Below are 16,799 nucleotides of genomic sequence, written 5' to 3' on the forward strand. Positions count from 1 at the left end.
TGGGCACATGAGCCATAAGTTGCCATTGAGAAATACTTATCTGTCGTGCAATCCCGGATTTCAGCACTCCCCTCTGCTGGTGCAGTGGTCCAGCAGAGGGGTGCAATGGCGGCTATAACTGGTCTAGCCTGATGGGGGACTGGAGGACCGGTAAGAATTTCTCTGTTAATACTGCCTCTAAAAAAAAACAACAAGCATTTAACCCTTGCAGTGCAGGGGCAGTTGTTTTTTCTAAACTAAAACCTCAGTACAGTATTCAGGTTTAATTGCAATGTTGGAACTTTGTGTTGCAGTTTGGGTACTCCTGCTCAAAAAAGTTTGCCATCACTAGAGGATTCCATTTTATCCACACCTACTCTGCAAAAATTGGTGCTCAAAGAATTCTGTGGATTAAATGAATTCTAGAACAAATCAACCTTGAACTCTCACTATAAAGCAGATGGAGGCTCTCATACAAGACAAGGCTCGCTAGAAAAAGCAAGAACGCTATGAATAAAGTCACAGGTGGTATCAGAAGTGAAAGCCTAACAGGAGATGGACTGACGCAATAAAGAAAATTATGGGCTTTCGTTTTCAAGATCTGGACTATCAAGGCCCTTCCGGAGGCCATTAATCATTCACTTAAAGGGTTGCCATAAGTTGCAAATAAGGACAACGAATCTCTCATTCCTAAAAGAATACCCCTATCTTTTAAACTGTTAACACAGTGCCTTTCCTCCTTGTCAGGAAATAAATAAATACATAAATAAACTTCGCAACAGGGAGAAAAAGTGAGATGTCACCTTGCACTTGGAAGTGCGATGCAATGCACAGTAACGTATGCCAAATAAAACTTGTTAGGCTTCCAGACGCCGCAAGCCTCTCGCAACAGACGAGCCTTCTGGCACTTTTGGAAACGCACCTATGGACCCTCCCTAAAGGGACCACGGCCTGCCTTTCTTTCAAAACAACAACAACTTAAAAACACACTTTAGAGAACGTCAGGCGGCAACGACCCAACTGAGCAGGTTTTCTCTCGCCTTTGGCCCCAGAGCCTGCTGGCCAGCAAGAAGCTCCCGGGCAGTGACCTCCCGGCCAGAGAGACAACCTTCCTCCCCGTCGCCTCCTTGCAGACGCGACGGCGGCGCCCAGGCCACAGAAGGGCCTCGCTCTCTCACCGCCGCCGCCGCCGGCTCCCCCCCTCCGGCTTCCGCCGGCCACACGCGGCAGTCGTGGGAAACTGAGAAGCTGGGAGCGTGCCAGGTCAGCCTCCCCGAAGCCCCACTCCACCTCGGTCACGCTCGCTCGCTCGCTCCGCATCCGTCTGCCCGCCGGCCGCCATTACGGGCTCATTTCGCCCGGCGTGGCGCGGCCCGCCTTGCCCGACTCCCCACCGCCAGGAATAGAAGAGGAGCCCCTGGACGCCGCCCCCGCCTTCCCCTTTTCTCAACCGCCTTCGTGCGTGCGCTCTCAGCCGAACTTGTCGTCGTCGTCTCCTCCTCCTCCTCTCCCCCCCCCCCCGCCACTCTCCGTCAGGGCGCAGCCTCGCCTCCTCTTCACTGCGCCTGTGGAAGCTTTCTGGGCGGTCACGTCGGTGGCGCTTTCCCTCATTTGGGCCTTGTCTGAGGAGGGCGGGAAGAGGGAAGGTAGCAGCTTAGGTTGCGCTGGGTTCGGTGTCCGTCCGTTTACAGAAGCGGGTGGGGAAGCGAGGCGGCCTGACTCGCTCGCTGGCTCGCTGCTGTTGGGAGCGCCTGTCATGGAGGAGCAGCGTTGGGAACGGGGCGAGGCGGCGGCGGCGGCTTCGCTGTGAGAGGCGTATAGTGGGAGCAGCACCGCGGAGAGGGAGCCGGGCGGGTCCCTCCGCAGCCCCTCCGGAAGGTATTTGGTCTCGGGGCTTCGCGCTGCCTCCCGAAAGAGCCCCACCGCGCTCTGCCCTTCCCTCGTCCCTGTCCGGGCTTCGCTCTCAAGCCTGCGCCGAAGCCTTTCACCTGCCGGGGTTAGAGAAGCGGGACGCCTGAAGGAGAGGCGGGCGGGCGGGCGAGCGAACGGAGGGGGGGGGGGTTTGCCGACCCCTGGGGGGTGGGGAAGACGGTGCGGGGGGCGCCGAGGGGCTTTGGGACCTCGCTCCTCGCCTTCTCCATCGAGGGCTCCCCGGGGTGGGGGTGGGGGTCGGGGGGTGGAGAAGTCGGGGCGAAGGAGGGGACCGGCTCTCCGGGTGGCTCCGCGCCCAGAACGATCTTGCAGATAGAGTGGGGGGAGGGGAGGCGAGAAGAAAGGGCTCACCAGGCTGGGCGAGCTTCGCGGGTGCGTGTGAATGCGTGCATGCGTGTCGGGTGAGATTCTGGGAAGGGGCAACGGCGTTGGGGTGTTTATGCCGTCCACCCCTTTGACAGGGACTGAGATCTCTCGGGCACCTTCCCGGGTGAGGGCGCGCTTCTTAACTCCTTGCTGTGAGTTCTCGGGCTGCGAGATAATTTTGGGCATCGATTCAGTTCCCAGCCATTGTCAGAAAACTTCTTTACCCTTTCGTTGCCACCAGGTGGTGTTAATCTGGTCTCCTCTGAGTTGTCTGAAACGACCAAACTTCTGATGGCCTTTGCAGAGACCTTATTGGTTGGCCATATTTGGTTGTCCAAAGGTGACTGACTACAATAACTTGTACCTTGGATCCTGGCTGACCACACAGTTCTACCTCGGGGAAATTCTAGGTGACTTCAAAATCCAATATTTATTGTGGGTAATTTTTTTGATCCAGAAGTATTTTTTGTTCTGAGAGAAGAGAGTTTATAGAACAAAAATGAACAGCAGTGTAACCAAGGTCATGGAGACAATTTATGAGCAGCTTCACTTAGAAAAAACCTGAAAAAGATATTAAATGTCATATTTCTGTTTTTTTGTTCTAGGTTGTTGAAGATAACATTTGCTTTGAGAAGACCCATGGGAAGAGTTCATGGTGTACACACATCTTCTGGAGAGTGTCTGTAGAGACTGTCTTCAGCTCTGTTGTTCCAGTTGTTCCATCATTTTTTATTTTGAAGAACAAGCCAGATTGTGAGGAAAAGACTAAATGGATCTTAAGACAGCAGTATTCAATGCAGCTCGTGATGGGAAGCTGCGGCTCCTCACCAAGTTGCTGGCAAATAAAACTAAGGAAGAGGTGGCTTTGTTGATGTCAGAGAAAACAAATGGTGCCACTCCTCTTCTAATGGCAGCTCGCTATGGACATCTTGATATGGTAGAACATCTGCTAGAACACTGCAGTGCTTCTATAGAAGTTGGTGGCTCTGTGAATTTTGATGGTGAGACTATTGAAGGTGCACCACCACTATGGGCAGCATCTGCAGCTGGTCATTTGAAGGTAGTCCAGTCCCTGTTAAATCATGGTGCATCTGTCAACAATACAACTTTGACAAACTCAACACCTCTTAGAGCTGCCTGTTTTGATGGTCATCTAGAAATTGTGAAGTACCTCGTGGAGCACAAAGCTGACTTGGAAGTTTCAAATCGTCATGGCCATACATGCCTTATGATATCTTGTTATAAAGGACACAAGGAAATCGCTCAGTATTTGCTTGAGAAAGGGGCTGATGTAAATAGAAAAAGTGTGAAAGGTGAGTTTAGTGTAATTTTTCAGTAAGATGAAAATTGCTTTTGACTCAGAAATTCAAAATCCAAGAAGAGTGTGGTTAACTGTTTTTACTGTCTATGCATACTTGGTGTCAGGTATGTAGTATGGTCTTCGTGACCATGGGGTCACAAAGAGTCGGACACGACTAAACGACTAAACAACAACAATGTAGTAGAAAACACAGGTACTAGTTGTGAGTTTGTGTGTCTTTTCAGAGTGGTCTGTTTATATACTGTATCCTTTTTGCAAAGTTAATGTTGAATGGAGACTGGAGTGTTTCTTTTCATGAAGGAAACAGCACAAATAGAGAGTTGTCTTGCTGTTTTTTGTGTACCACTGATGATTATTTAACTAAAATTACCTGCCCCCTACCTGCAATAAGGCAATATCCATTGTTAGTTTATCCTTGTGACTGAAATAAAAACTAAAAAAATAAGGTAGCATATTATCAGAATGGATGCCTCTTTATTCTTTTTTCTTGAGCCTAGTGTTGGCTCTGTTGTTCAGTAGAGGGTTCTTCTGTTCTATGCTGTTGTAGTTGTTTTGCTTTGGGGTCCTTTTTCTTTTTTGTTTCAGTTGTAGCATGCTGTTGTCATTGAGGTACACCTTTTTCTTGTTTGCCTTGCTGTTACTAGTTTAATACATAGGTACTTTGCTTCAGAAAGCACTCTTAGTCAGTCTCTGCCTCAAATATATCAGAGCTTAACTTGTTAGCCTAAAAATAAGATGATATAATTTTGAAAGATATAGATATGCATTTCTGTCTTAATGAAACAAGTGGGACTTAGAGATGCTGAATAGCTTGGTGGTTTAGGACTTTTGGCTGTGAAGCCAGAGCTTGGGAGTTAGATTCCCCACTGTGCATCCTTGTCAGGGGCTGGACTTGATGAACCATAGCGTCCCTTCCAGCTCTGCACTTTTAAGGTGGTGGTGGTGGTGGTAGTGGTTGTTGATCATGCTGCTGCATAATCAGACAGTGTGTTATAACATGAGGTGTTTGTATATTAAGAGTGTAATGGAAAGCAAAGATGTATTTTGATTTGAATAAATCTTCTCAGTTTTCAGTCTGCAATATAATGGCAGGATGCTTGGCTGTAAGGGCTGCAGCAAGGCAATTCTATAGACGTTTTGGAAAACTTAAGCACTATACAGTTCCTAAGCATGATTTTTACAGATCAGAATGATCTGTACATATATCTAGTGTTTTGTGTCTTCACTGTGCTTGTGAATGAGTCATAAAATAGACATTCTCCTGTTACGGCATTTTGAATGGAACTTGGCTTTATACAAGAAGGGTATTACTGTTACTAGAGGTAATAAACTCTAATTTTCTATTATGGTATTGTAAATTATTTGCATAATTTTAGTTTACTAGTTGAAAAGAAACATGTTGTAACTATGGGATTTTTTTTTACTAGTGAAGTACCTTGATAAATGAAGCCATGCAAGTGGGAAAATTCAGTCATTACAGTGTAGTACTGGTGGTTTATGCTACCAAAGAACTTTAGGAGCTGTTTAGCATTGATTACAGTGCCTTTTCCTTTTTATTTCATGTATGGTATAAACAAAACTGACTTCATCAGCAAATGTTAGGATATCCATTTTTCTCTCAGCTTATAAAAGATCAGTTTAATTCATGAGAATATTAATTTCATCAAAATGGTTAATAGAAGGAACATTTCAGCATTTGTCACTCCCAGTGTTAGCCTTTGGCTAGTTTTTGTTTCGATTTCTGAACTCTGAACATTGCACATAACACAGAAATAAAATGTGTTTGTGTTTATAGTCACTTTCGTTGAAATTGGCAACTGTCTTACTGAATTCCGATTTTGCTTGTGAATATTTTATTACAGTTTTTCATACTATTGGCCAGAATTCTGTTGAGATTTTTTTGCTGGAGTAACTTTTGGAGATGAGTGGCCTCAAGTTCAGAAATCACCATAGACATTATCTGTTGTGTGCTGCATCACACATGTTAGCACACAACAGATAATGACCATGGTGATTTCTTAATCTTTAGCGATTCAACCTCCAAAGTTAATACCATTTGTATTACACCTGTTGGTGTAATTAATTGATTTTTTCTGCTATATGGCAAGGCACATTGACTCAAAAGAAGCATGACCTACCAGTTTTGGGCAATTAAGAATGTCATCTGCCAGTTGCTACAAACTAAACATTTAAAATTCTGTCATTCCGAGAAAATACGTTCATATAATTATTTTGATTGGGGCCCCAATTTTATGAGATTTCATAGGTTTCCATAAAGATTATTTAGATTAAAATCTAGTCATTCCCGATGTGTAACCTGTATTGTAGACAAGAAACTACCATGAGGCAGAATATGGAGAGACAGTGTGATTTCCAGTAAGCAAAGGTGTCAAACAAAGGTGCATTTTATTCACTCTGAACATATATGAAAAGCCAGACTAGATTCAGATAAAGGAGGAATGAAAATTGTTGGGGGGGTGGGCAGAAGTCAGTAATTTAAGATATTCACATGACACCATTTTACTGGCAGAAAGCAGCAATAATTTGAAATACCTTTTAATGAAAGTGAAAGATGGAAGTGCCAAAGCAGGATTGTAATTTAACATGAAGACAAAAATCATGACTACAGAAGAATACATGAAGACGTTGAAATAGTGAAATATTTTGCATACCTTGTTAAAACATCAATCCAAATGGATATTGCATCCAAGAAATCAGAAGAAGACTGAGAATTGTAAAAGCAGCAGTGAAGGAATTAGAAAGATCATCCAAGTGTAAGAATGTGTCACTGGATACCAAGAGCAAGATGATCCACACTAATGTAGTCTCTCTCATTATGTATGGGTGTGAAAGCTGGACAGTTAAGAAAGCTGACAAGAAAAAGATATTGATTCATTTGAAACATGGTGCTGGAAGACAGCTTTGCGGATACCCTGGACTGCAGGGTATTTAGAATTAAGATTTAAGTTGGTGTAATCAATGGCTTCTGACGTGGTGGCCCTGTGGGTTAAACCGCAGAAGCCTCTGTGCTGCAAGGTCAGAAGACCAGCAGTCGTAAGATTGAATCCACGTGACGGAGTGAGCTCCCGTCGCTTGTCCCAGCTCCTGCCAACCTAGCAGTTCGAAAGCATGCAAATGCAAGTAGATAAATAGGTACCACCATGGTGGGAAGGTAACAGCATTCCATGTCTAGTCACGCTGGCCATGTGACCACGGAAACTGTCTACGGACAAATGCTGGCTCTGTGGTTCGGAAATGGGAATGAGCACCGCCCTCTAGAGTTGGACACGACTGGACTAAATGTCAAGGGGAACCTTTACCTTTACCTTATTCAACGGCTTGGAAATTTTTATATTGATTTATATCAGTTCTAAGAAGAAAGACTCAAAACATAAGTTTTATATATGCCACTTACAGGATTCAGTGTGCTCAAGGTTACAGCAGGACTCACCCAAGAAATTGTGCTGCTTGACGTAAAGAATAAGATGACACCACTGTTCATTCCAGATACAGAGGAATTTTATTACTGCATGGCACAGTGTCCTCCACTGCACCTGAATGCAGCAGGTCAGCTTAAGGAATGGAAAGGCCGGTGCCTGGTAGACCCTGCTCTGTCTTCTAACATCTTTGTCCCTCCTCAATCCTATTTGCTGCCTGATATCCCTAGTTCACTTTGCCTAACAATAAGGCCAGTCATTTCAATGTGGAAATGAAAAGTTTGAGAGTAGAACTGTATACATTCCTGCTCTTATACCTGTTTGACATTCTTTGTATTCAGTCTGTCTTATTAGCATCTGTTACCTAGGCCATTATATTGTATATACTGTACATTTCCAGGAGTATACAGGTGAGAATGTAGTTACAGTAAAATCTTACACAGTGCACTTGTATATTTGTCTACTTTGATTTCGGTCATACTTACTACCAAGTAAGTGTATATAGTATTTCAGTCTAAAAATAAAGTTAGAAAACAGTAGTTCAGACTAGAGAACATGAATCCATGTACAGTGGTGCCCTGCTTAACGATTACCCCGCTCCATGACGAAATTGCTTCATGACAATGTTTTTGCAATCGCTTTTGCGATTGCAAAACGATGTTTAAATAGGAAAAAACTGCTTGACAATGATCGGTTCCCTGCTTCGGGAACTGATTTTTCACTTTACAACGATCTGAAAACAGCTGATCGTCAGGTTTCAAAATGGCTCCCCGCTGTGCAAAAAGACTCCCCGCTGTGTTACGGATGGATTCCTCGCATTACAGGCACCAGAAAATGGCCACCCTAGACTGTGAGGTATTTCACCCATTAAAATGCATTAACCGGTTTTTAATGCTTTCTAATGGGTTTTTTACTTTAATAATAATAATAATAATAATAATAATAATAATAATAATAATAATAATAATAATAATAATAATAATAATAATTTATTGTCATTGTAAGTATATACACATACAACGAAATTCACAGACACCCAGAGACCAGACACATGCACACACATAAAATTCCCAAACACTCCCCACCCACTAAAAGTCCCCCACTAAAAATACAAACATCTACACCGCAGGCCAAGTTACACAGTCCAACTAATTATTCACTACTGGTGGTCTTTAAGCTGATTATTAATTGCAATTATAGCTCTGGGATAAAAACTATTGAGAAAACGTGTGGTCCGAGTCTTAATTGTTCTATATCTTCTGCCAGATGGTAACAGTTCAAAAAAGTTATAAGCAGGATGGGAAGAGTCTCTCAGGATGCTATGTGATTTCCTTAGACAGCGGGATGTGAAGATGTCATCCAGGGTTGGTAGCTGGAGCCCGATGATATTCTGGGCAATTTTAATGGTTCTCTGTAGAGCTTTTTTGTCCGCTACAGAGCTACTCCCAAACCATGCCAGAATGCCATAGGTTAGGACACTCTCAATGGTGCTACGATAGTATGACAGAAGCAAATGCTGAGATAAATTTAACTTGCCGAGCATTCTCAGGAAATACAGCCTCTTCTGTGCCTTCTTCATTAGCATGTTGGCATTTATAGTCCATGAGAGGTCCTCTGAGATGTAAGTACCCAGAAATTTAAAACTACCAACTCTCTCCACTTCCTCACCGTTTATGTACAGTGGTAAATGTACATATCTCTTCCTCCTAAAATCAATTATGAGTTCTTTAGTTTTTTTGATGTTAAGTGTGAGATGATTTTCTTTACACCAAAGTATCAACCTTTGTACTTCCTTTCTATAAGCAGACTCATTGTTCTTATTTATGAGCCCCACCACTGTCGTATCATCCGCAAATTTAATAATTGCATTGGTGTTATACAGTGGGGTGCAATCATGTGTGTACAGGGAATAGAGGAAGGGACTTAGCACGCAGCCCTGGGGAGCTCCTGTACTTAGTATCAGGGTAGAAGAATGGTGAGATCCCATCCTTACTGACTGTGGCCTATCTGTCAGAAAATCCTTTATCCACATGCATATCTCCTGAGGTAATCCCAGGTTGATCATTTTAAAAAACAACCTATTTGGTAGAATGGTATTAAAAGCAGAGCTATAATCCACAAACAACAGCCTCGCATAAGTTCCCTGATGTTCTAAGTGGCTCAATACAGTATGGAGTACAATGGACACAGCATCATCAGTAGATCTATTTTTCCTGTATGCAAATTGCCATGGGTCCAAAGAAGGTGGAAGACTAGCCTTAATGTAATCCAGCACCAATCTCTCAAAACATTTCATAACAACAGATGTTAAAGCTACTGGTCTGTAATCATTGAGAGATACCACAGCTGACTGCTTGGGGACTGGCACTATAATAGATGTCTTCAGGCAAGTGGGGACTGAACACTGCAACAAGGATAGATTGAAAATATCCGTAAAAACTCCAGCTAATTCTGCAGCACAGCCCCTAATAACTCGTCCCATGATTCCATCTGGTCCAGCTGCCTTTCGAACATTAATATTCTGGAAAGCGCGTCTCACATCTGAAATCTGCAGTACTAGTGGTTGTCTGTTGATGGTAGATTCTAGTGATGTATTATAGACAGTAGGTGCTGGAATAATGGTTGTTCCTGTTTCCACCTCAAAACGGCTGAAAAATTGATTTAACTGCTCAGCCAAAAAATCACTGCTGCTACACAGACTGTTTTTGTTACTCTGACCAGTGATTTGTCTTAGGCCGTGCCACACTCGGCGAGTGTCAGAACTTTCAAGGTGTTGTTCAATTCTCTGGCTGTACATAGCTTTGGCATCCTTAATGCCCCTTTTCAGTTTAGCTCTAGCCTCTCTGTACTGTAGTTCATCACCAGAATGAAAAGCAGCATTTCTGGCTTTTAATAAAAGGCGCACTTCTCTATTTAGCCAAGGCTTGTTATTAGAAAACACTCGTACTTGTCTGGTAGTAGTAACAACATTGATGCAGCTTTTGATATAAAACAGTACTGTCGAGGCATAAGTATCAACATTGTCCTCCTCAAACAGTGCCCAATCAGTGCTCCTAAAGCAATCTTGAAGTTGCTCAGATGCATCCACTGGCCACACTTGTATTTCTCTAATTGATGGTCTGATTCTTTTAACAAGAGGTCTGTATGATGGAATCAAAAAAAGAGATATATGATCTGACTGTCCCAAGCTAGGCAATGGCTTCGTCTTATATCCATGTATGATGTTACTATATACCTGATCCAAGGTATTTTCCCCTCTAGTGGGACAGTCCACATACTGATAAAAGTTAGGGAGGACGGTCTTTAAATTGGCTTGATTGAAATCACCTGCTACCACCAGCACTCCATCTGGGTAGGCCTGCTGCTGTTTGCTGATAGCAGTTAACAAACAACTCAAAGCTGTGGTTGTGTTAGCATCAGGAGGTATATATACTGCTGTTATTATAATAACATTAAACTCACGAGGCAGGTAAAAGGGGCGGCATTTCACTGCCAAATACTCCAAATCAGGAGAACAGTGAATGTCCAGTATTTTAACATCTGTGCTCCAATTATCGTTTGTGTAAACACAAACCCCTCCACCTCTGCTCTTCCCAGATTCAACAGATCTGTCTGCTCGATGTACTCTGCGTCCTTGTAGTTCAATTACCTCCCCTGGGATGGAAGAGTCAAGCCATGTCTCTGTAAATATCATAACGCAACAGTCTCGAATATTTTTCTGTAGGGAGATAGTAAGTTCCAGCTCCTCAGTCTTGTTGGGTAGAGATCTAACATTTGAGACAAAAAGACTTGGCAATGCAGGCTTGTGAGGATTTTTGCCTACTTTCGCTTGACGACGATTTTGTTGTACAGCGATTTTGCTGGAACAGATTGTTGTCAAGCGAGGCACCACTGTATAATAATCTTCACAGTTTTTCTCTCTCTCTTTTTTTTTTTTTTGGCTATTCCATCTTGGTAATCCTCTCTTTAAATTAATTGTTTTAAATTGAAATTTGTAATTTTATGATTTTATATATTTTTTATACTGTTTTGTTTTATTTTGTAAGCTGCCCCGAGTAGACATGGTCTAGAGGGGCGGGGTAAAAATCAAATAAATAAATAAATAAATAAATAAATAAATAAATAAATAAATAAATAAATAAATAAATAAATAAACAGTTACAAACACATTCAGTGCACTCTAAAGATAAACAAACTGGTAGTCAGACATAATATACTAGAGAGTGGCGAAAGTTTTAACTCTGAAATGGGCATTGAGTAAGACATAGTATGTGTATAGGTACACATGGGGTTGTTTCCTTTAATTTAGTGCTTTTCAGTAACAATCTGGAACAGTATGGTTCATGCTATAAAGTACAATGATAGTTACAGAACAGATAGGTATAAAAATACAATGAGTTGAGAATAGCAAGGGTTTTTACTGTTGAAACATTAAATTGGAAGCCCAGTTGAGTTTTCTCCCTTAAAAGATTGTTATCTCCCTCTAGGTAAAGTATAATAAAAACAACAACAACACCATATCAGTAGATTTCTTATGCTGGCGCTCATAAGGAAATTTCTACCAGAGTCAGTTTTAAGGTGCAGACAGATAAGATAGTGTATGGTTTAAATGGCATCAAGTAACATCTCAGCACAAGGAAGGCTATTGCACAATATGCTTTTTTAATCCTGCTTTGTGGAGAACTATAAGTAGCAGGAAGCATATTGGGAGTCGTTTTCAAGAAAAGTATAAGGATTAGGATGGATAAAATTGATTTTTGAAAAATCAAATTGATTTAAATCATATAATTTTTTAAAAAAAATTATTTAAATCTTCAAAAATCTAATTTTTAAACAATTTAAATGAGTTGGATTTAAATCAAATCCACCCTGATAAGAACAAATAAATGTTGTCGAGGGGTAAAATTCTTGTATTCCAGGAATCTAGAATTCACTAGATTGTAAGAGATGAGAGGTGCTGGTGAACATTCCTATAGTTTACATTGTAGGTGCCCTGTGAGCAGATAGTTCAGTTCTGCCGAGGCTGCAGGTTTTAAATGGAACATTGGCTGTGTTGTAACAATATTAGGATGCTATCCTAACATGATGTTGCTCTCTGCTTATCTCAACTGTTTTTAATATTTGTGGCTGTGTTGGAGGTTAAATAGTGTGTTAGAGAGCCCCATGTGTTTGGTGACCAGTGTCAGTAATTCCAAATTTATTTGTGCCATTAAATTTCATATTTCCATGTTCTTTTCTTAAGCTATCCTGTTTTGTGCTTCCTGTTTGCTTGAGAGCCCTTTTCACTGCTTTCCCAGTTTAGTGCCTTTCCTACCCTTATTAATGCCTCCTGAAGACTCTTCCTATCTGCAAAGGTTGGACTGTCTGAACTTCACATGAGAGGTTTTCCAAATAGATATCCCTTCATGTTTGTAAAGGCATTACTATTCATAAACATGCCTTTGTTGAAACCTTTCCAGTGAATGTTAGAATATTCTTTATCACCTCCGTTAACTAGTATGTGGCAGGCAGGGTACAACCTGTTGGAGGTTTCATTTGTTGGAGGCTTCCATTTATTTAAAGTTTCATTGTAAAATAATTTTAACATTTAAAATATTTAAAATATAATAAGAAATTTACTCAGTATAACAGCAGGGAAGCAATGAAACATTAGAGTTAAATTGGCAGAATGTAATTTTGGCACACTTTTTGTGGCATAAATGTGATTGAAGATAGTTGTATTTATTTTTTAGTAAATATATATAGTACTATGCAGCACAGTTTGTGATGATATACTTTATTCAGCAACATTCACAGTTTGCAGTTAAGTACCTAGATTTGCTGTTTCAGTTAGCAAGTTGGTATGTCTGTCCAAACATCCAAGGCTGAGTATTTTCCTTAAATTAAAAATGAAGGTTATTCAATTGAGTAATAAAGGGTGTTACCCTTCCATGTTAACATACATTGAAATATTATCCTAGAGTATTTGCCCATTCAGTGCACTTGCTTATGATGTGTCACGTTGTAATTCTTATTATTGCAAAAATTAGATTAGTATGTAATTTGTTTGCCATAAATGCAGGCATTTGTATGTAGGCATGGTCTTGTGCTGAAAATGTAGCAGAGAATAGACAATAATTTTTCTTTTTTTTTTCTCCTCCCCCCCCCCCCCCCCCAGGAAACACAGCATTGCATGATTGTGCAGAATCTGGTAGCTTGGAAATCATGAAGATGCTTCTCAAATATTGTGCAAAGATGGAAAAAGATGGTTATGGAATGACTCCACTTCTCTCAGCAAGTGTTACAGGCCATACAAACGTTGTTGACTTTTTGACTCAACATGTTGAAACAAGCAAAGCAGAATGCATCAATGCACTGGAACTCCTAGGAGCCACATTTGTGGACAAAAAAAGAGATTTGCTTGGAGCTTTGAAATATTGGAAAAGAGCTATGGATTTGAGATATAGTGATAGAACTAATATTGTCAGCAAACCTGTGCCTCAGACATTGATAATGGCCTATGATTATGCCAAGGAAGTGAACAGTGCTGAAGAATTAGAAAACCTAATTGCAGACCCTGATGAGATGAGAATGCAGGCCTTATTAATCAGAGAACGCATTCTTGGCCCTTCTCACCCAGATACATCTTACTATATTCGGTACAGAGGGGCTGTCTATGCAGACTCTGGAAATTTCAAACGATGCATCAATCTGTGGAAGTATGCTTTGGACATGCAGCAGAATAATTTAGATCCCTTGAGCCCTATGACTGCCAGCAGTCTGCTGTCATTTGCTGAACTTTTCTCCTTCATGCTTCAGGACCGGGCAAAAGGCTTATTGGGCACAACTGTTACATTTGATGATCTTATGGGTATACTGTGCAAAAGTGTCCTTGAAATAGAGCGTGCCATCAAACAAACTCAGTCTCCACCTGACCAAATACAGCTCAACAAAGCCCTTTCCATCATTTTGCATTTAATTTGCTTGCTGGAAAAAGTTCCTTGTAGTCCTGAACAAGATCATTTTAAGAAACAAACAATATATCGATTTCTTAAACTCCATCCTAGGGGTAAGAATAACTTTAGCCCACTCCACCTTGCTGTTGACAAGAACACTACCTGTGTGGGTCGTTATCCAGTTTGTAAATTTCCTTCTTTGCAAGTTACTGCTATACTGGTGGAATGTGGTGCTGATGTAAACGCTAGAGACTCTGATGACAACAGCCCTTTACACATATCTGCACTGAACAACCATCCTGATATCATGAATCTTCTCATCAAGTCAGGTTCACATTTTGATACAACAAACAAGCATAAACAAACTGCAATTGACTTACTCGATGAGAAGGAAATGGCAAAGAACTTGATCCAGCCCATCAACCATACTACACTGCAGTGTCTAGCTGCTCGTGTAATTGTGAATCATTGCATAGATTACCAGGGGCACATCCCAGAAAAACTTGGGAAGTTTGTTTTGCTGCATAGATGATAGTCTTGGTAGTAGGTTTTTGTACTGTGGGTGCATGAGTTAGTAACTTTAACCGTTGCTTTCTCAAGCACTGTTGTTATATGCCAGCGGTACACCATCATTCATTCAGCTTGGTCCATCCTGCTTATTGGCTAAACCATCAATAGAATTGGATCTGCAGAACTGGTTATCCAGTATTTAAAACCAACATACCATATAATATATTTTGTGGATTACTAAGAAATGTAATGTTATATTTGGACTCACTAAAACTGTCTGCCAAAGGCTTGTCTACTTTTGTTTAGTTTGGCTGTTGGTTGTTTGGGACTGAATTGAATAATTTTTGTGGTGTTGTCTTATTCTTGCTGATGTGTGAATTCTATAGTTGAGAAGTCATCTTTTTGTTTTGCTTGAGCATTTCGGCTTCTTTTTTCCAATGGGTTCATTGCTGAATTACATAGGTTGTATGGACTTGTTAACATTTGCAATTACCATAAGTGCTTTTATCCTCTCTATGCACTGGCTTGAACATGACTGTTTGTGTGTTGGTATATTTCTATGCATCACTTTGCCATTTTTAGCTCTGCTACTGTTTTCTTCCAGTTTGTTAGAGCTCTCTTAAGAATACACCATTTACAGCATGACAGTTCTGAAGACTTAAGTCAGCTGTCTAAGCCCTCATTTAACTTTCTGCTCTTTGCTGTTTCTGCAGTTATTTTCTATTGATTTTTTAGAGCTACATTCTGAATTTGGGAGTAAAATATGTTCTTGTTGGCAAACCCACTTAAAATTAAGTCTGAAAGTTTTAAAAATATGTCTTGCTACAAGTGGAGAAAGGTCATGAATTGCCATCTCCTCTGTGCTAGTGTCTTGCTTGAGCCGATTGTGTGACTAGGCGTAGAGTTTTCAAATTTAACCTGAAACTTAATCATACAGTTCAGTGAGAAGAAGTAGATCACGTATAGTCTGAAATTACAACTCAAGATTCTTAGCTATGAAAGAAGCTAAAGCATGTTGGCATGATGCTTGTCAGTCCTGGTCTAGCCATCAGATAGTATTAATTATATGGGTGTAGTCAGCAGCCCTCTGCAAGGGCTTCAGAAGTTTAATATTTCCCCCTCTTCTTCATTTAAATTAACTCTTACAGATAATTTGCATGCATTTTATTCTCTGATACCTTTCAGCCATATTTATGGAAACATCAGAGGCCATGTTGAGTACGTAGCCTCTACTGAAAGCTGTCTATTTTTATAATACTTGCACAACAGCTTAGCTATTGCAGCAGAAAGGGCTTTTAAAACTTGATAATGAAACCTAAGTGAAGACTACAAATGAGATTAAGATTCAGGTAACTAATATAATTTAGCACTTTATTGTTGATTCATAATGAACGTTATTATGGCATATTAGACCTGCAAATGTCTTAAAATAAAATGGTTCTCAAGAAAAAAAAGACAACTTCATTTTTCCTTGAGTGGAGTACAACATATATGCCACTTCTGTTTTCTAGTGCATTGGGTGCTTTGTAGAGCCATTGACTGGATGCCTTCTTTAGGTTATAATGTTTAATTTCTCTTTCAGTTCAGAAATACAGCACATAGATTACTAAGAAATTATGGTAGTTGACAATAGAGAACCAAATCAGTGCATCAGGCTGACACAACTCTGTAAAAGTATACCACTACTGCCTTCAACTGATTATTTGAATTTCTATAGACCCTTACAGTTCTTTTTTTCCCCTTGGTATTCACACTATGACTTTTATGTTGTTATCTCATTAGCCCAATTCAGACATAAAATGTAACCATGAGTTAATATTACAGATTATAGGAGGCTGTTGAGAATCTTGGGCCTGTGCTTTCTCCTTGCCTTTTCTTCTGTTCCTTTCTGCATGAGGAAAGGAAAACAAAAACCTTCATTCTCAGTTTTGGGTAAATTACAGTTTCCCTTATATTTCAACTTGGGGAAAGAGTGATTCATTCTAACTAAGGTTAGTTCATACTAACCAGGGTTACACTGTTGTTTCAGATCATTGTTCATTATATAACCACTGTTTTCTATATGTTTTGGGAATATTTGGGGTTTTTTCCCTTTCAGAACTGTAAAGTAGAAGCATTTAGTCTTCTTCCTTACATGCCATGGAGAAGGAGGAAGTGGGACATGAATGTGGTCATGGTACATCATAATTCAACATTACATCCAAATGGGACCATTGTCTAGTGTCTGAGACAAATTGAAGTGACTTCATTATACTAAGAAAGGACACATAGAGTGCTATTTGTTGTAAAATTATCAGAACTGGCAAGAAATGTATGCAT

At 40.7% G+C, this 16,799-nt stretch overlaps 1 protein-coding gene across 3 annotated transcripts; it reads left to right on the top strand.

The window, feature by feature from the left end:
* Positions 1 to 1,289: 1,289 nt before the first annotated feature.
* On the top strand, positions 1,290 to 15,934 carry FEM1C (fem-1 homolog C). 3 transcript variants are annotated; one of them, XM_020780043.3, is made up of 3 exons: positions 1,290 to 1,975; positions 2,883 to 3,590; positions 13,193 to 15,934. In XM_020780043.3, exons 2-3 carry the CDS (start codon positions 3,047 to 3,049, stop codon positions 14,500 to 14,502), a joined length of 1,854 nt encoding a protein of 617 aa, XP_020635702.1. In that variant the 5' UTR covers positions 1,290 to 1,975; positions 2,883 to 3,046; the 3' UTR covers positions 14,503 to 15,934. The 3 variants fall into 3 exon arrangements, with proteins under 3 accessions (XP_020635702.1, XP_020635700.1, XP_020635701.1); XM_020780041.3 differs by having other exon boundaries at positions 1,290 to 1,857; XM_020780042.3 differs by lacking the exon at positions 1,290 to 1,975 and adding an exon at positions 2,519 to 2,687.
* Positions 15,935 to 16,799: the final 865 nt, after the last annotated feature.

The sequence above is a fragment of the Pogona vitticeps genome, chromosome 2, assembly GCF_051106095.1.
Source record: "Pogona vitticeps strain Pit_001003342236 chromosome 2, PviZW2.1, whole genome shotgun sequence".
Classification (NCBI taxonomy): Eukaryota; Metazoa; Chordata; class Lepidosauria; order Squamata; family Agamidae; genus Pogona; species Pogona vitticeps.